Source organism: Corvus kubaryi, unplaced genomic scaffold (assembly GCF_017639235.1).
Source record: "Corvus kubaryi isolate FWS band 111438036 unplaced genomic scaffold, C.kubaryi_AGA036_p1.0 37387, whole genome shotgun sequence".
NCBI lineage: Eukaryota > Metazoa > Chordata > Aves > Passeriformes > Corvidae > Corvus > Corvus kubaryi.
Window position 1 is genome coordinate 6,518,111 of NW_024581129.1, and position 18,455 is coordinate 6,536,565.

General features: G+C 64.1%; 1 protein-coding gene across 1 annotated transcript in view; it reads left to right on the forward strand.

Moving 5' to 3' along the window:
• Positions 1-4,390: 4,390 nt before the first annotated feature.
• The window catches only part of MYO15A (myosin XVA), a 14,780-nt gene continuing 715 nt past the window's right edge, over positions 4,391-18,455 (forward strand). Inside the window, exons 1-32 of the mRNA XM_042037589.1 lie at positions 4,391-7,848; positions 8,629-8,711; positions 8,933-8,996; positions 9,102-9,211; positions 9,332-9,406; positions 9,598-9,688; positions 10,166-10,269; positions 10,767-10,830; positions 10,913-11,026; positions 11,211-11,372; positions 11,454-11,567; positions 11,656-11,714; positions 11,895-12,018; positions 12,100-12,195; positions 12,288-12,419; positions 12,671-12,796; positions 12,968-13,045; positions 13,439-13,593; positions 13,730-13,775; positions 13,906-14,030; positions 14,265-14,382; positions 14,471-14,646; positions 14,715-14,799; positions 15,082-15,135; positions 15,305-15,386; positions 15,470-15,600; positions 16,503-16,598; positions 16,689-16,924; positions 17,414-17,592; positions 17,705-17,777; positions 17,933-18,124; positions 18,273-18,367. Of these exons, the coding sequence (XP_041893523.1) occupies positions 4,486-7,848; positions 8,629-8,711; positions 8,933-8,996; positions 9,102-9,211; positions 9,332-9,406; positions 9,598-9,688; positions 10,166-10,269; positions 10,767-10,830; positions 10,913-11,026; positions 11,211-11,372; positions 11,454-11,567; positions 11,656-11,714; positions 11,895-12,018; positions 12,100-12,195; positions 12,288-12,419; positions 12,671-12,796; positions 12,968-13,045; positions 13,439-13,593; positions 13,730-13,775; positions 13,906-14,030; positions 14,265-14,382; positions 14,471-14,646; positions 14,715-14,799; positions 15,082-15,135; positions 15,305-15,386; positions 15,470-15,600; positions 16,503-16,598; positions 16,689-16,924; positions 17,414-17,592; positions 17,705-17,777; positions 17,933-18,124; positions 18,273-18,367 (6,802 nt within the window). The 5' untranslated portion in view covers positions 4,391-4,485. The remainder of the gene's footprint in view (positions 7,849-8,628; positions 8,712-8,932; positions 8,997-9,101; positions 9,212-9,331; positions 9,407-9,597; positions 9,689-10,165; positions 10,270-10,766; positions 10,831-10,912; positions 11,027-11,210; positions 11,373-11,453; positions 11,568-11,655; positions 11,715-11,894; positions 12,019-12,099; positions 12,196-12,287; positions 12,420-12,670; positions 12,797-12,967; positions 13,046-13,438; positions 13,594-13,729; positions 13,776-13,905; positions 14,031-14,264; positions 14,383-14,470; positions 14,647-14,714; positions 14,800-15,081; positions 15,136-15,304; positions 15,387-15,469; positions 15,601-16,502; positions 16,599-16,688; positions 16,925-17,413; positions 17,593-17,704; positions 17,778-17,932; positions 18,125-18,272; positions 18,368-18,455) is intronic.

Sequence of the window (18,455 nt, forward strand, 5' to 3'; positions counted from 1 at the left end):
GCAGGGAGAAGAGGATGCTCTGGTATTTTTGGGGTGATGGGTGTCTAGATCCCTGCCAGAACCTCTGCAGCTGGTTGGTCCCAGCCCAGCTTTGGAGAGGGGTGTGAGGGGGTGCATTTGTTCCTCACTCCCATGTTCTGTGATTTCTTCTAAACTTCCATTGGTTTTGGGGGCAGGAATGGGTCAGGGCCATTTTCCAGCTGTATATCTGCGCTACACTGAGGCTCATCTACATCCCGGGAGGGATGTGGGACAGTCCAGCTGTGTCACCAGGGATACAAGGGACAGGGACCACGGGAGGAGAGAACCCTCACCCCTCCAGCCGCTCCCTCCCTGCTGCTCCCCAGCTCTGTGAGGGAAGATCAGCTCCCATCCTTCTGCTCATGAGTGGAGATGAGAATAATAGCAGTCATCAAATATGCATTGGGTCCCTCCGTGCAGCAGCGATGGTCCCGCAGCTGCCAGGGGAGGGATGGTCCCCGCAGCGAGCGGAGCTGGGAGCACAGCACTGGCAGAGCACCGAGCCAGCCCCACGCCGTGCAGGGCAACTGGCTACCCCAGGTGAGTGGCTGTGGGTGCCCCGGCTGGGTGGCACCTCCCTTGGGCTTGCCGGTGCCGCGGTGGCTTGGCCGGGAAGGGACCTTTGTGTGCGATGGTGGATTTTAAGTGAACGCTGCAGTTCAGGTTCTCCCGGTCAAGATGTGTGGTATCCCCTCACCTCTGCCTGTCCCTGCCTGTTCCTGCCTGTCTGCTTTTTGTCTTTATCTTCCCCTATCTCACCTTCTGCCTTCCCACCTTCTCCACAGCCACACATTCCCACTGCCCTCCAGAGCAGAGCGGCCTCCCCTGAGCACCCCCTCCTTCTCTGGAACCCTCTACCCCGTGTTTCCTACCATCCCTTCCCCACATTCCTTTTATGTCGGGGCTGTTTTGCCCCAGGAAAGCTCCTGGGCTTGGCTCTGGGACTGAGGTGATGGCACAGGGCTGTGACCTGGCTCCAGGGCTGCCAGCCAGCATATTCCTGGGTGCACGCCAGCATCGTGCCCAGCTGGTCTGTGCTTCCAGCATCTGCTCTGGCCTATCTCCTCCCATAACACTTCCCTCGTGGGGAGCAGGCAGCAGCTGGCAGGCAGGGATTGCCATGTATTGCTCATATGCTGGGTCCCCATCCTCATTTTGGAGGCAGGAACTGGAGGGGGTGGAGATTAGCCAGGTCAGGGGGGTGATGGGTGCTTGGGGGAGCAAAGAAAGATCCCGCAGTGCCTCAGGGGCTTGGATGGCTGTCATTGTCACATTGCTGGAAGGGTCCAGTTTATCCCCATGCTCCCAGCATCACTGAAGCTGTGATTGGAGTGGCAAGAGCTGTGGCTGGGCTTCTTCACCTGCTCACAGGTGTGTGAAAGTGGATGTACAATGACGCAGAACTGAAGACAGGGAAGGGGATGTGCTGAGAGCTGCTGCCACAGCCGGGAGGTGCTTGGGCTGGCTCCGTGGTGCCAGAACGCGGAGCTCCCGGGAGGCACGGCAGCGCCGGGGCCGGCGTGGTGTGGTGTGGTGGCACGGAGCCCTGCTCCGGCTGTAACTGGAAACAGGCTGTAAGCGGACCCGGGGCCAGCTGGTGACCGCAGACCTGCCTGGAGACGTGGAGCTGCTGCCTCTGGAGCTCTGCCCACCGATGCCGGCACTCCAAAGGTACAGTCCTGGGCAGCCGCGCGTCCTGCCGGGCTGGGGAGGGTGAACCCCCGAGGCCAAAGTCTTCATCCCCTCCCCGCATCCAGCCATGGCACAGCCTCAGGCTGTGGCAGTGGGACAGCGGCTGCCCCGGGCCGTGTCCCTCGGGTGAGGTGGCTTTCCCTGCCTCACCCACGTGGCTGGAGCCATTCAGGACTGACCTGACCAAAGGATGCTCTGGGTATCTTCTGACAGAGCTTTGGTACCCACTGCCACCACAGAGATCCCCCACCACACAGGTTTCCCTCCTGTGCACTGCTGCTGGATGCAGCCATGCCCAGACGCCCTGGAAACAGCCACCAAGTGTGGGTGCCCCTCCCACCCCCTGCCTTTGTGTCCATCCCGCTGCATCTGGGCACAAAAGCCTCTTGCCCACCTCTGCCGTGCCAAAGGCAGGTGAACCCTATGCCCAGGATGAAGAACATGGGGAGGTGTTTTCAGGGTCTGGTATGGAGGCTGAGACCATGGAAGGCAGCATCTGTGTGGAATGAAGCCCCTTCTCTCTCCCTTTATCCCCCCTCTCGGAGGGCCCTTGTCATGGGCAGGGAGGCACCTCGGGCACAGCCACGGCAACTGCACGGGCCTTGTGCCAGCGCCCGGGGCACCGAGAGCACTGCCCCGGCTGCTGCCCTGCCTGGGGGGAACAGAGGTAGGGACCGTGGAAAGCAGTGGGATGGTGGCAAGCACTGCACGAGGGGTGGGATGCAGGGGGTGACCAGCAGCAGCTTTTCACCAGCCGGGTACCCCTTTGCTCTCTGCCAGCAGAGAGGGAAGGGCTGTGTCCATGTCCGAGGTGGTTCCCTGGCACATCGGGGTGCCCAGGCTCTGTGTGCCCATGCCGGGAGGAGGGGTGGGACGGTGGTGTGGGGCAGGTGCCTCTGCCCCTGGCAGGGCAGGCTCTGTCAGCCCCGTATGGCCCATGGCAGACCTGTGGCCATGGCAGACCTGTGCATGGACTGTGCCAGTGCCAGGAAGGGCTCCCACAGGGTGATGCTCCTGTATGGCTTGGGCTCTGCTGATGTTCCCTCCCACTGATCCTGTGTTTCTGTCACTCCATAGACCCTCTCCTGATGCCTGCTAGGTGCCTCTCATCCCACTCTGTCCCTCTGCTCTCCCTACACTCCAGAGCTGCCTCCATCTGTGCAGACCAGGATGTCTCTATCCCAGAAATTAATGCAGGGAGCAGGCAAAGCCATGGGATCGTAGTGGATGCCCCTCCACTGTAGATGTGGCAGGGAGGGACCAAGCTGGGGAGAGCACAGTGCCAGGAGGTGCCAGCCATGGGCTCTCCTGACCCTGGGGGAGACCAGTGCATTCAGTCCAGCAGCTGCTGCTGGTTCTTCTGTTCTGCCAGCTGCTCCACAGCTGGATGCTTCTGTCTCCCCAAACATATCCCCTGTAAGGGGGTGCAGCAGGTGCTGCCCCTGCCCACACCAGCCCCATTGCTGCCTGCAGGTGATCCATGTGGGACAGCGAGTTCCCACCGCTGCTGCTTAAACTTTGATGAGCTGCAGCCGCAGGAATCCAGGCCTGGCATTAACATTTGATGTGGTCACCCCGCGCCTGGGCACGTGTGTGCGCAAGCACGCTGCTGGCACTGCCGCGGGTCACACGCGTGGCACATGCAGCCCCCCTTGCACGTGTGGCACTCTGCACGTACCTGCCACCCGGCATGGCATGAGGAGTGTCCCCGTGGGCTCTGGGCTCCTCAGTGCTTCCCAGCGGGGCTGTGGAATTTGGTCTGGTATTGGGTCCCTCCCTTGCGTTTCTCCTCTTGGGTGTGTTCCCACTGCTGCCTTGGGCTCTGCAGAACTGTCACCTCCCTTTTGGTGCCGCCGTTTGGCTTAATGGATCCCTGGGCTTCATCCGTCTCCGTGCTGACTGGAGGAAGAGGCTGATTCCTCAGAGGGGCAAAGGAAGCCCTGAGGCGTGGAGAGGTGGCACGATCCCGTTTTGTGGTAACGGTGCTGTCCCCTGCAGCGTCCCCCTGAGGGGATGCTCCCAGCAGCAGGGGCCCTTCCCTGCTCCTTCGGAAAAGTCTCGGGGCTGGCGTGGTGCATTCCTTACATTATTCATGCTGCCGCGAGCCTGGTGGTTGGGTTACAGCCGGAGCCCAGCCACCGGCACCGCGCTGCCGATCCGCGGGGTGCGCGGGAGGCAGGAGCAGCTCCGCCGGGCTGCCCCGGGGCCGTGTCCCGCCGCCCCAGCGCCATGCCAAGCGGGCGGCCACCGGCGCCCGAGGGAGCCACGCACGGGCATGTGCCTCGCCAAACCCGGGCACAGGTAAATACCCAGCCGGGGCAGGCGGCGGGGTCGGGAGCCGGCCGGTGTGCCGGGAGCAGGCTCCTGCCGGCGCAGGGCGTCATCTTCCAGGGCCCCGCTGGGGCCGGAGCATGAGCGCCCGCCACTGCCAGGATGGTCGGCAAGAAGGGGGAGCCCAAAGGGAAAGCGGGCAAAGGGAAGGGGAAGGATGGCAAGAAGGGCAAGAAGGAGGATCCCAACGAGTCAGAGGATGCCTCGGATGCAGAGCTGCTGAAGGCAGAGGAGAGCGAGACGGAGGTGGTGGAGGAGGTAAAGGAGGAAAAGGAGGAGGAAAAGGAGAAGGAAAAGGAGAAGGAAAAGGAGGAAAAGGAGAAGGATGAGGAGGAGGTGGCTGCAGAGGAACCCAAGAAGGGGAAGGGGAAGGAGAAGAAAGGGTTGCCCAAGGCAGGAGTGGTGAAGAAACTGGGCCTTGGGAAGAAGGTACAGCAGGAGATGGAGGAAGAGGAGGGTGAGAGCAATGCTGCAACAGCCAAGAAGAACACGAAGGGCACCTCCAAGTTGGTGATGGGGCTGGCAACCGACAAGAAGAAGAAAGGGGCCAAGGGTGCAGAGGCCAAGGGCCAGCCCAAAGAATCTGTGGAAGCCGGCCCAGCCGAAGAGGAGGCGGCCGCGCCACCGAAGGCCCGGGCGAAGCGGAGCCTCCGCAGCACCTCGAAGCTCTTCCTGGGCTTCAAGAACCTAGGGTTGCGTCGGCCCAAGAAGGGACAGTTCAAGAACACATCCCGCTTCTTCTGGGGGCTGCATAAGCACAGCACCAAGAAGAGGAAGAAGAAGAAGAACAAGGCGGTGCTCAAGTCCACCTCCAACCTGATGATGCGCTTCAAGCGCGTGGGCAAGAAGAGGAAGGAAGAGGAGGCCAAGAAGGAGGCACCATCGAAGCCATCCTTCCTGCTGCTGCAGCGGGGCGGGCAGGCCCCCGAGGACGGTGCGTCGCTCTTCCGCCGGCGCCCGGAAAGGAAATTCAAGCCACGGGCGCAGGTGCTGAGCAAGGCGGCCGCCGCCACAGGCTGGCTGGCCAGGAAGGTGCTCTCCCGGCGCGGGCGGCTGGTGGGGGGCGGCCGGGCGACTGACACGGCCTGGCTGTCCCGTATCGGTGCCAAGAAGCTGCCGTTCCCAGCGGAAGACGAGATCCTCAGGCACCGGGCCAACATGAAGCGGATCCCTGGCAGCGTCGGGCTGTCGGCCCCCAGCACTTCGCGGCAAGGCAGCATGGTGAGGCGGCCGTCCCGGCGGCGCTCCCAGCGTGCGGCCGCCGAGCCGACGGTGCCGCGCTACGGCTGGGCCGAGGAGGAGAACGGAGCCTACAGCCGCCGGCGAGGTTATGGCAAGGAGGATGGAGCCTACGGCTCCCACCGTGGCTATGCCAGGAAGGAAGATGGAGCCTATGGGCCTTGGCGCAGTCACGCCAAGGAGGAAGATGGAGCGTACGGCCCCCACCATGGCTATGCCGAGGAGGATGGAGCCTATGGCCCATGGCATGGCTACAGCGAGGAGGAGGATGGAGCCTATGGCCCCCGGCACAACTACTCCGAGGAGGAGGAAGGCTACATGCAGAGCCCAGCTTACCCAGCAGGGTATGGCTTTGAGGATGTGGTGCCGACCCCCTACTCTGACTACCCTGGCTATGAGACGGAGGAAGAGTATGACTGCTATGGGGGATTTTGGGAGGACGGTGACCAGGCAGGGCACCCCTATGGCTACTCAGAGCTGGAGGATGAGGGACCGTTTGGTGGTGGGTCTCCCCTCAGCCTCTACGACCCGTACAGCAGCGACCCAGAGTATGGTGAGGAGGTGGCAGGGCCCTTCGGCTACAGCAGGGACCCTTACGAGGACTTTGGGGAGCCCTTTGATGGGGGGTACCCTGGGGGTGAGTACCCTGAGCATCGCATCCAGTACAGCGAGGGCGGGTGGGCACCGCACGCCCAATCCTCCTGCAACCCCTACGCCCTCGGCCTGGAGGAGATTGCGGAGGGCGAGGAGCCCGAGGAGTGGGAAGAAGAGGAGGAAGAGGAGAAGGAGTATCCTTTCTCCATCCTGAGCGCCTCCTCGCTCCGGGGCATGCGGGAGACACTCTCCTCCAAGCTCTCCCTCAACAGGCAATTCAGGCTCTTCCCCCGGCCCCAGGTCAAGCTTTTCGGCAGGGACCGCCTGGACGTCCCCCTCCCGCCGTCCCCCCACCTGCCCGCCGCCCGTAACGAGGACGACTACGACGAGTGCGAGCCGCCGCCGCCTCCGGCAGCCCCCGGCCCCGCGGCATCCCCGGGACGCCGGGTTTCGGCAGCGCGGGCGTGCGGGAGCCCTCTGGGGCAGTTCCTCCAGCGATCCCTCTCGATTCCCCCCAGCCGCCCGTCGCGGGGTGCGGGAGGACTTAGGGGGTCCCGCCCCCCCCAGCCCTCCTACAGGCACTCCAGCCGCAGGCTGGCGGGGATGGAGAGCGCCGGTTTGGGGGGCCGGGACCCCGCGCCACGAGCATCTCCAGCCAGGGACCCTTCCCCAGCGGCGGGGCCCTGGGGGCAGCCCCCTCCCCGGGAGCCGGGGGCTGCGCGCCGGCCGTCGCTCCGTAACCCCTTCGCCAACCCCGGGCGCTCCCCGTCGCCGCCGCCCGTCCGGCCGCGCCCCGGCAGCACGCGGGGCGAGGGGCCACGGCGATCCCCCTCCCTCGGTGCCAGCCTCCGGCGCTTTGGCCCCGAGCTCCCCGCTCCGGCCGCCCCCCGCTCACCGGGGCCGGGGGGGAGGCGCCCGGGGGGGCCCGCGGCGGGGAGACCGCTGTCATCGCGGCGGAGCAGTCCCCCCGGGCTGCCGCTCCCCCAGGCCTGGCCCCGGCTTCCCGAGCCCCCCACCAAGGCGGTGAAGCCGCTGCAGAGGACCCCCTTCCTGGCACCATCGTCCCGCCCCGGCAGCCGCCGCCTCGGCCCCCCCGGCCTCTCCTGGGATGAGGAGCTGCCCCACTGGCACGGTGCCCCGCGGGGTCCCGCCGGGGTGCCCCCTCCGCCCAGCCCCGCTCCCAGCACCCCCAAAAGCTTCATCCAGCGCATCGGGCAGCCCCTTGCCGGGATGGCCCCCCCCTCCCCACCATCGAGGCCATCTGCTGAAGTGGGGGGCCGCAGCCCCTCCAAGGGGCGCTCCGTGGCGCAGTCTCTGGCTTCGCTGCTCGTAAGGAGCATGAACCCCACCAAAGCCCCCTCATCCTCACCACCCACCCGCCATCCCTCCACTCGCTCTCCCTCCTTGCCCCGGCGCCCATCCCGGCGAGACGGCAGCACCCGCAGGTCTCCGAGCCCACCCTCTGGGCGCCGGGGCTGGGCCGACGCCGGGCGCCCCATCCTCCCCTCCAGCCCACGTGGCAACCGGAGCCCCTCACCGCCCCGTCGTGCCGCTTTCCCACCACCCCACGGGCGAGCCCCCGGCTCTCCGGTCGTCCCCCGCCACGGCACTCGTCCCCCGGGGCCGGCGGAGCCCATCGAGGGTGACGGGGCGGCCGGGGAGGAGGGCGCGGGGCGCTACGCGGTGGTGACGCCGCAGGTGCAGAGGTTGGGCTCCTTCCGGCGCGCATCCCGCATATACAAGCAGCACTGGTCCACGCAGCACGTCGTGCGGGTGCGGGAGATGCCCGACGCCTGGACAGCCGAGCAGGGCCTCCCCCAGCAGCCCACCCAGCGCGGCCGGCGGTGGGCGAGCCAGTGGGGAGCCGACCTCGCCCGATACCTCTGCCAGCGCCCGCCGGCGGGGGGCTGGCGGGACAGGCACCCCTGGGCGGACGGGTACCTGCGCACCAAGCAGCCCTGGCGCAGTAAGGTAACGCGGGCGGGGAGCCCCCTCGGGGGGATGGAGCCGGGGGTGAGCTGGCAGCCGGCGGGACCCCGGGCGGGGTGGCGAGTTGAGGTGGCCGATGGCTCTCCCGGGCTCGAAGGCACCGGTGCCGAGGGGGTTGCAGTGCCCAGGGTGGGGAGTAAATGGCTGTGGGTGGTTTGGGTGCTGGCGGGGGTCCTCCCATAGGGAGCAGATTGGAAGAGGGGACCATCGCCTGCTGTGTATCCCCCCACGAGCGGCCCCGCTGGGGACACTTGATTCTGGCGTATGGAAATGCGGAGACCCGATCCCGCGGGGACAGGTGCAGGTGGCACGGTGACCCGGCGGGGTGTCCGCTTTCCTGCCCACCGCCTGGCCGGGCGCCAGCGCAGCCTCCCGTGTGACACCCGTCCTGCGTCACCTCTGCGCTTGGCCGGGGGGAGAAGCCTCAGCCCCCTTCCATCGCCTCCACTGGAGGTGATGCCCACAGAGAGTGGGAGCGGGATCCTCAGGACCAGGTTTTTTGCGGACCAGCCCCAAGGCGGCCTTGGTGGCCCCATGTTCCTGTGTTCCAGCACTGCTGCTCTCACCTGACACACAGTGCTCCTGCTGGGGGACTGGTTTTGGGGCTGTGGGGTGTTTTCTTGGGGTTCCCGCCATTGCTGACTGCGTGTCCCCTGGTTTGGGGTCACAGATGGTGTTTTGGGGTGGTGGTGGTGGTGACTGGGTGGGGCACCTGAGGGTGTTGGCACATCCCTGCCATGATGGGGTGGTTGCTCCTTGCAGATGCAGTCGCTGTGCAGCCTGCCCATCGTGCGGTACCAGGAGCCACAGGAGGAGGATGGGTTGGAGGACATGACCCAGCTGGAGTGAGTGTCCCTGTCCCCTGTACCATGACTAAGTGCTGTGTGGGACAATGGGGCTGCAGCCTCCAGCTGCACACCCCTGACCCTGCTATCCCACCCCATCTCATCCCAACATGGGCTCTGCTTCAGCCTCCTGGGTCTGGGAATGCAGGGGACACTCTGGGGAGAGCAGACACTCCCTTGTTCCCCTGTCACCCCCTAACTCAGCCTCTGCTCCATGCCAGGGACCTCCAGGAGGCTGCAGTGCTGAGCAACCTCCGGACGCGGTTCGAGCGCCAGCTCATCTACGTAAGCATAGAGGGGCACGGCATTCCCCAAAGGCTGCAGGTGTGGGGTCTTTGGGGAGTCATCACCCTCCAAGGGCTCATGGCCCCACACCTCTCTCTCTGGCAGACCTACATCGGCAGCATCCTGGTGTCGATGAACCCGTACCGCATCTGCAACATCTACGGGACGGAGCAGGTGCTGCAGTACGAGGGCAGAGCCCTGGGCGAGAACCCGCCGTGAGTACCAGGCTGTCCCCAAATGCCCTGCGGGGATGGGGTCACTCCCACCCTTCACTTTGGGCACCCTTGTGCCGGGGCAGCATGGCACCGCACCCCTCCTGCTTCTCCCCACCCCAGGCACCTCTTTGCCATCGCGAACGTGGCCTACTCCAAAGTGATGGATGCCAAACACAACCAGTGTATCATCATCAGGTGGGACATGGTTGTCCCCATGCACAGCCCCCTGGGGTGGGCCCTGATCAACACCTCTCTAATCACTGTGTTACTGCCACCAGCCTGGCTTGGCCCTGGGGTGGGGTGCTGGGGGATTTGGGGGGATTTGGGGTGGGCAGCCCCTGCTCAGCTGGTGACAGCCCCGGCTGTGCCCCTGCTCTGCATTCCAGTGGGGAGAGCGGCTCAGGGAAGACCGAAGCCACCAAGCTGATCCTGCGCTACCTGGCAGCCGTCAGCCAGAAACGCAGCACTGCCCCACAGGTAGGGTGCTGCCCTGGAGACATCCCTGAGTCCCCATGTCCCCAAGCTCTTCTCCCACCTCCCAGCACTCTCTTCCATCCCTCCTCATGGTTCTGCTGCTCTCTCCTTGTCCCCATGCTTCCACCTGGACCATGGCAGATAGAGGTACCAAGGGGACACATGGGCTGGGAAGGTTCAGGGGGACAGAGAATTGTGGTGGCATCTTGGCCATGGCACCCCAGGTGCAGGGGGGAAGGCAAGAGGGACAGCAGGAAATCAGTGCCTGCACATGGATGGAATCTCTGTGCTCTCCCACATCCTCATTTAACCTGGCTGTGGTGCACACCTCAAGTTTGGGCACCCACGGGTGTCTGCATGCAGCATGGGGTGGCAGGGAGGGTGGCAGGGTGACAAAGGGGGTGCCCTAGCCTTGGAGATGTTGTGGGCTGTGTGGGGTGCCCAGGCTGACCCCCCCAGCTCTCCTCATCACCATGACAGATCCTGGAGGCGACCCCCCTGCTGGAATCCTTCGGCAATGCCAAAACCGTGAGGAATGACAATTCCAGCAGGTTTGGGAAATTTGTGGAAATCTTTCTGGAGGAGTAAGTAATGCTGAGTAACATCCGTGTGGGTGCTCCCACCCTATGTCCCCTGCTGCCCCAGGGTGTCCAGCCCAACCCAGCCCCTTGTCCCTCAGCTCTGAGAGGACACACGGGGATGTTTTTGGGACAAACCTGGCATTGGAAAGGTGATGGCACCTGAGGACAGGTGGCTGTCCCTGGCATAGGGGCAGGGACACTGTGACCTGGGCTGCCACCCTGACCATTCCCAGTCCCCATCCCTGTCCTCGTATCCCATCCCATCCTCTCTTGGCCCCACTGATCCCAACAGGGGGGTACCTGATATCACCTGGGGTGCAGTGCTCGAGCCAGGTACAGACACCTATCCCTGCCCACCCATCCCTGGTGGGGGACACTTGGGGACCAGCACCGACCCCCAATGTTTTGGGGGGCACTGGGGCATGGCTGGGTGCCTTGGGGGGCCACAGCCCCTGCCCAGGCCGAGGTTGCCAGCCGGATGCCCACTCTCACCCTTGCAGCGGCTTGATCTGCGGTGCCATAACCTCGCAGTACCTGCTGGAGAAGTCCCGCGTAGTCTTCCAGGTGTGTGGTGAGGGGATCCTGGGCTCTGCCCCCCACTCTGCCCCCTCTGCCGCCCTCCCCAGCTCTGTCCTCTGCTCCCCAGGCCAAGAGCGAGCGCAACTACCACATCTTCTACGAGATGCTGGCAGGGCTGCCGTCCCAGCAGCGGCAGCGGTACTGCCTGCAGGGCGCCGAGACCTACTACTACTTGAACCAGGTAGTGTGTCCCCTCCCCAGCCCCCCCACAGCCTCATTTTTGGGGCGCTACCCAACCTCAGGGTGCTGGTGGGTCCCTCAGTCATCAGGGTGAGGATGAGGAGGATGCTCAGGGTGGGGGTGACCCCCCGCACTGGGTGCTGACCCCGCCCGGACCCACTGATGGACCGAGGGGGTTGTGCCAGGGTGGGAACTGCGAGATTCCCGGCAAGGACGACGCTGAGGATTTCCGTCGGCTGCTCAACACCATGGAGGTGCTGAACTTCAGTGTGGACGAGCAGAACAGCATCTTCCGCATCCTCTCCTCTGTCCTCCACCTGGGCAACGTCTACTTTGAGAAATACGAGGTAGCCCATCCTCCTCAGGCATGATTTGGGATGTGGCAAATGGGGGATCATCACATCCCATGGCATCCCTGTGTCCTGCAGACTGACTGCCAGGAGGTCGCCACGGTGGTGAGTGCCACAGAGATCCGGACGGTGGCTGAGCTGCTGCAGGTGTCCCCTGAGGGCCTGCAGAAAGCCATCACCTTCAAGGTGACGGTGAGTGCAGGGGGCACAGGCTGGGAGGGGGTCCCTGGCCCCTGGGGACCATGGCTGATGTTGCTCCATCACACCATTTCCCAACCAGGAAACGCTGCGGGAGAAGATTTTTACCCCTCTGACTGTTGAAAGCGCCGTGGATGCCAGGTAGAAGGAAGGGGGGCTGCACAGCAGGAGGGTATGGGGGGCTCTGATCCCCAGGGATGGTGTGCGGATTAGACTCTGTGGTGATTAAAGCTGATGCTGTGGTGGGTGCTGGCTGTGGCAGCGGGGTACACTGGTGCCATTCCGGAGCTCCAGCACTCTGCCCATGTCTCCCCTTCCCAGGGATGCCATTGCCAAGACCCTCTACTCCCTGCTCTTCAGCTGGCTCACGGACCGCATCAACAAGCTCGTGTACCCGCGGCAGGAGGCCCTCTCCATCGCCATCCTGGACATCTATGGCTTTGAGGTGAGCAGGATTCCTCCCACCTCCATCCTGGCTCAGTCCCAGCTCCATCCTCCCAGGCTCCATGAATCTTCCTTCTTGCAGGACCTCACCTTCAACAGCTTTGAGCAGCTGTGCATCAACTACGCCAATGAGTACCTGCAGTTCTTCTTCAACAGGATTGTGTTCCAGGAGGAGCAGGTGGGGCTGGTGGGCAGTGCTGGGCTCTGCCCCTGTGCTGGGCACTGCTGTGGGGCTGGGGGCTCCAGGCTGACCCAGTGCCCGCCCTGCAGGAGGAGTACCTCCGGGAGCAGATTGAGTGGAAGGAGATCCCCTTCAGCGACAACCAGCCGTGCATTGACCTCATCTCCCAAAAGCCCTACGGCATCCTCCGGATCCTGGATGACCAGAGCTGCTTCCCCCAGGTGAGGGGGTGTCTGGTGGTGAGGTGCAGCTGGCACTGGGAGGTCACTGTGGCTGGGGAATCACCATGGCTCTGGGCTGTCCTGGACAACCTGGGAACCCCCCGGGTTCCTCCAGGCTGGATAAGCCCAAAGAATCATAGAAACATCATGGAATCAGAGTGGTTTGGGCTGGAAAGGACCTTGAAGATCACCTAGTTCCAACCTGCTGCTGAATTGCCCGAGCCATATCTCACTCCTGTGTCCCTTCCCAGGCCACTGACCACACGTTCCTCCAGAAGTGTCACTACCACCATGGGACAAACCCACTCTACACAAAGCCGAAGATGCCGCTGCCCGAGTTCACCATCAAGCACTACGCAGGGAAGGTGACCTACCAGGTGTGTGACATTGGGACGCTCAGCTGGGCTGTTAAGGCGGCTTAAAGAGGAGGTTGATCCTGCACCAAGGAGAGAAATGCATCCCAGCGGGTCTGGCTGGGGTCCTGCAGGTCCTTGTCTCACCCTGTCACCCTGTCAAGCTCCTCACCAAGAGGTTTTGCTATTTGCCAGGTTCACAAGTTTTTGGATAAGAACTATGACCAGGTCCGTCAGGACGTGCTGGACCTGTTCCTCAGCAGCAGGACCAAGGTAGGGTCCTGCCTGGCCCTGGCTCTGCAGTGACACTGGGCGCCAATAGCCCCCTTTCATACATCCCTTTCCATGTCCCCAAGAGTGTGTCCCCATAGCTGGTGAAGCCCCGGGGGACCAGGAGCAGAGGATGCCTCTGGCTCCACGCATGGGATCCTCTGGGCTTTGACGCCTCAAGCATTTGGCACAAACAGGCACACGGGCTGCTCTTGTGCTTTGTGTCTTTATCCATATCCTCATCCCTATCCCTATCCAGGCAATCCAGCCACAATTAGGGGATGTGACTTGCTCAGGGCTGGGCAAAAAAGCAGTGGCCAGGTTGGAAAGAGGATCCGAGAGAGCTGCACCATCCTGGCCACCTTCCTCCTCTCTAACACTTCCCGTCTCCCCAAGGTGGTGGCCAACCTCTTCTTCGGCCATGCCCAGGTGATGGCCCGGCAGAGGAGCCTCATCAGGAGGAGCAGCACCAGGACACGGCGGTACAAGGCTCCCACTGTGGCTGCACGGTTCCAGCAGTCGCTCCTGGAGCTGGTGGAGAAGATGGAGAGGTCAGGGTGGGCAGGGTGGGCAGCCAGGCTGTGCACTGGGCTGTTGGGAGCAGGGTGACAGCTGGACCTGAGCCCGAGGTGGCCAGGCTGGCTTTGTCCCCTGTCCTGTGTGGCTGACAGGGTCTCTCTGCCACAGGTGCAACCCCTTCTTTGTGCGCTGCCTCAAACCCAACAACAAGAAGGTGAGAGCCGGGGCTCTCCTGCCCGTGCCGGTGCCTGTGCTGCCCTGGTGGCACTGGGAGAGTGGTGGGCACACAGTGGGTGGGGGTTTGCCCATGCAGTTGCTGATGCTTCTCCCCACGCCCTCCCCAGGAGCCAGGGCTCTTTGAGGCCGACGTGGTCAGAACCCAGCTGCGGTACTCGGGGATCCTGGAGACCATCCGCATCCGCAAGGAGGGCTTCCCTATCCGCATCCCCTTCCTCGTCTTCATCGACAGGTGCCTGTGGGCTGCAGGTTGGGCACTGCCATCCCAGCGAGGGGAGACTACAGAGCTTGTGGGTGTTTTGGGGGGCAGCATTTGGGCTGGGATTGCCCCACAGCGGGAGCTGGGAACCCCTTGTGTTAGTACAGAGCTCTGGGAGAAGCTGCATCTGCAGGTGCAGTGCTTGTCACCATGGAGAAGGTCTGTGCTGGTGTCCCTGTGCGGTAACAGTGTCATGGGCTCACCCAGGTATCGCTGCCTCGTTGATATGTGGTCCAATGTCATTCCCAACGGAGCCAACTGTGTGGAGATGCTGAGGAGCCTCTGCCCCGTTAACCCCAGCATGTACTATGTCGGCGTCACCAAGGTACTGTCCAGGGAGGGGACTTGGTTCCAGTGAGCCCCTGGGGGTGGTGGCCAAGGTGGGGAGCTCACAGCCTCACCCCTGCTCCCAGCTCTTCCTGAAGGAGCAGCTGTACCAGGCTCTGGAGAGCAAGCGAGCCCGTGCCCATCACCTGGCCGCGCTCACGCTCCAGCGCTACGCTCGCACCTTCTTCATTAAGCGGCGCTTCCGCTCCCTCCGCCGCAAGATCGTCCTCCTGCAGACCCGGGCGCGGGGATACCTGGCCAGGTGGGGGTCCTGGGGGGTGGCAGGTGGGCACTGGTGGGTGGCAGAGGGTGACGGGTGCCCTCCCGCAGGCAGCGGTACCGGCGCATGCGGCGCACGCTCATCAAGTTCAGGTCGCTGGTGCACATCTACGTGAACCGCCGGAGGTACCTCAAGGTGAGCTGGGGGCTGGCACATCCCGGGGGCTCCAGGGGACCTGCTGCCACCCTGCTGCATGTTCAGTGGTGGGTCTGGGGAGGGCACAGTGGCATATCCAGACTGTGAGTCTCCCCACATGCCACCCTACCACCTCCTCTGTGTCCTATTGGGAATGGGCAGTGCCCCTTTGGGATGAAAACTTTGGTGATATTGGAGAGGGTCAATGGGATCCCAGGGTGCTGTGATGCCTCAGGGTGTCCCTCCCTCCGGTGGGGCTCAGCATGGCTGCTCTGCTTGCAGAGGAAGGAGGATGCTCGCCGGCGGGCTGAGGAGGAGAAGGAGAGGATGAAGCAGGTAAAGCCGTGTGGCACCGGTGGGAGTGTGATCCACGTGCAGCCCGTGTCGCTGTGCCCTCATCCCCGCCACGTGCTCGCCCATCCCCGCGCCCCTGGCCGTGGCACCCGTGGGTGCTGGGGCAGGGACCAGCACTGCAAGTGGGCACATCCCTGTGCCGCGCTGGCAGGAGCTGACGCGGAGGGAGGTGGTGGATGTCACCCACCTGGAGATCCCGGCCGAGCTGATGGGGCTGCTGGAGGCCGCTGCAGGTGAGCGCGTCCTGCACCGCCATCGCTCCCAGCCCCTTGTTCCCTACCCCACGGCCGTGCCGTAGCTTCCCACTGTGCCGCAGCCGCCCGGGAGGTGAATGCCGGCTGCGTGGTGCTGGTGCCGCCGCCGGCGCTGCAGCCCGACCCCCAGCTCACCCTCCCGCTCGACATCAACGACTACCCCATGGCCAAGTACGTGCGGGGCCACTTCCAGGTAAGGCGGGCGCCGCGGCCCGGCAGCGGGGAGTTTATTTTTCCCATGGGCAGACGGCTTTTGGGGCATCCCGGGCACCCCGGTCATGGTGGAGCAGTGAGGTTCAGGGTCCCCGCACTGTCCCACCAGGCTCTGCCCTGGCTCACACGCTGGGGACACCACGGGTAGCAAGAGAGGCTGGATCCGGGGTGGCTGTGGTGCTGTGGGGAGCTGGCTGCCACCTCCCTCCCTCCCCGTGGGTTCCTGTCGTCTCCAGAGGCCGGGGGGACCCTGCTGAGGTTATCGGAGAGAGACCCGCTGAGCCCTCCTGGACGCCCGACGCGGGGCGGATCCGGAACGCTGGGGCGGGAGACCAGGTCGCTTTGCTCCCGGGACCCCGGCCCCACCCACAGTCACTTTGCCCCATTCCTCTTCCTCATCCCTATTTTTGTCCTGTGTTTCCCAGTCCTCGGCATCCTGAATGACAGCACCGGGGCTGGATAAGGCTCTCAGCCCTGCCAAGGTGTTGGCATAGAACCACAGAACCACAGAATGCTTTGGGTTGGGAGGGGCCTTAAAGATCACCCATTTCCACCCCCTGCCATGGACAGGGACACCTTCCACTATCCCAGGTTGCTCCAAGCCCTGTCCAGCCTGGCCTTGAATGTTTCCAGGGATAGGGCAGCCACAGCTTTTCTGGGCAACCTGTGCCAGGGCCTCACCACCCATCTCTGGTGCTGCCAGCACAGCCTGAGCCCCTCCCTGCCCCACTTCCAGAAGGCTGCTGACCCCATACTGCACCCCAGTCCTTTGGCAGCCCCACAGTCTCCACCCAGCACCAACACCATGCTCAGCACCATGGGACCAGCCCCTTGTGGCCTGAGGCTGTCCCCAGGTAGCCATGGGTGCGGGTGTCACCGCAGGAACTGGCGTTTGGGATGCTGACGGCCCCACTGAAAGCCCCCCTCACCCGGCTGGATGAGGAGCTGTGCCACGAGGCTCTCAGCCTCTTCAAGCTGGTAGGTGGGACGGGACAGGATCCATCACCGCAGTCCCCTGCCCGCTCCGTGCCCAGAGCCAGAGGGAGGACCTGGCTGTCCCTGTGGCAGATCCTGCGGTTCATGGGGGACCCGGGGCTGGGCGGCCTGCAGGAGACCCTCTTCGGCAACTACATCGTGCAGAAGGGGCTGTCGGTGCCAGGGCTACGGGACGAGCTCCTGGCACAAGCCTCCAACCAGGTCTGGCGGAACACCAACGTCAACAACGAGGAGCGGGGCTGGCTGCTGCTGGCCGCCTGCCTCAGCGCTTTCCCTCCGTCCGCCGCCTTCGACAAGTACCTGCTCAAGTGAGCCAGGGATGGGCACTGGGATGGGGAACAGGAATGGCTGGGACCCACAGGAATAGACTGGTACTCGTGCCTGGGAACAGTGCTGGGGCTTTTCAGGGCTCACCTGGCACCTGTGCCTGAGGATGCTGCTCAGGCCCCACCAGGTTCCTCTATGATTGCTTGGGCCAGCCTGGCACACATGGCCAGGTCCTGTTGGGGATGCTCTGAGGTCCCTTCAGGATCCCTCTGACCAAGCTGGCATACATGCCCATGTCCCTCTAGGTTCCTCAGGGCCAGCCTGGCACATGTCCCCAGGGATACTGGCCAAGTCCCACTAGAGATGCTCTGAGGCCCCTCCAAGATGCCTTGGGCCAGCTTGGCACACGTGCCCAGGATGCTGCCGAGATCCCTCCAGGGATGCTCTTAATCCCTCTGTGGTCCCCTGTCCCAGTCTGGCACGCATGACCCTGCCCATGTCCCTCCTGCAGCATCATCCCTTCTTCACAGGTTTGTGTCCGACTACGCCTTTGCTGGCTACAAGCCAGTGTGCCAGCGCAAGCTGATGCACGCCATGGCCCGCTCCCAGCTGGGCGCTGCGGCCGCCCGCACCTTCCCGCCCTCACTGCTGGAGTGGACAGCGAACCGGCAGCAGGCCAGCATGGCCCTCGACCTGCACTGCTTCAACGGTGAGGGCAGCACGGCTCTGGGGGATGGTGTTGGCCAGGGTCGGTCCCAGAGTGACCACCCTCACGGGCAGGGGGGACTGGTGGCACCCACTCACTGCCCGTCCCTCCCCAGGTGACCAGTTCTCCTGCCCCATCCACTCCTGGAGCACGGGCGAGGACCTGGCAGGGGATGTCCTGAAGCACAGGTATGTGCTGGCTTGGCACCCACCCACCCAGCAGGTCACGGTGTCACCTGGGGCTGTCTTGGGTGCCCCCAGGATCTGGGAGCCCAGGTGCCCAGCTCGTGGGCAGGGTGTCCCTGTGGAGCCTGTGTCCATCCCCAGTGTCCTGCTGTTGGTAGGGGGCTGTCGGAGGGCTGGCGTGGCTGGTCTGTAGCTATGAAGGCGGGTGCCCAGTGGGCTGAGCTGGCTGGACACGACTATGTCCTGGACCTTGTCTCTGACCTCGAGCTGCTCCGGGGCTTCCCCAGACAGAAATCCTGCTTCCTTATCGCATGGGATGGGACTGAGAGCCACAGCAGGGACAGCCGGCCGTAGGTACCCGGGCAGGGATGGGTACCCCACTGTGGGGCTGGTGGGGGGAACGCACCGGGCTGGATGGGTGCTGGTAGGGGTGGGTGGGCTCTGAGGAGAATCTGGTACCCAGTGGGTGCTTGATGAGCACTTCCTCCCTCTCTGCAGGGTGCTGGGACATGGATTGGATTTGGATGAAGTGCCTCCTCCCCCAGCTGTGAAAGCCCCCACACTGCCCTCCGTAGAGGCGTATCACCCCCATGGTAGGGCGTCATTTCCCCCGGCTCCTGTCCCCCAGCGCTGCGACGAAGCCCTGCCATGCCACTGGTTCACCCCTTGTCCCCTCACAGA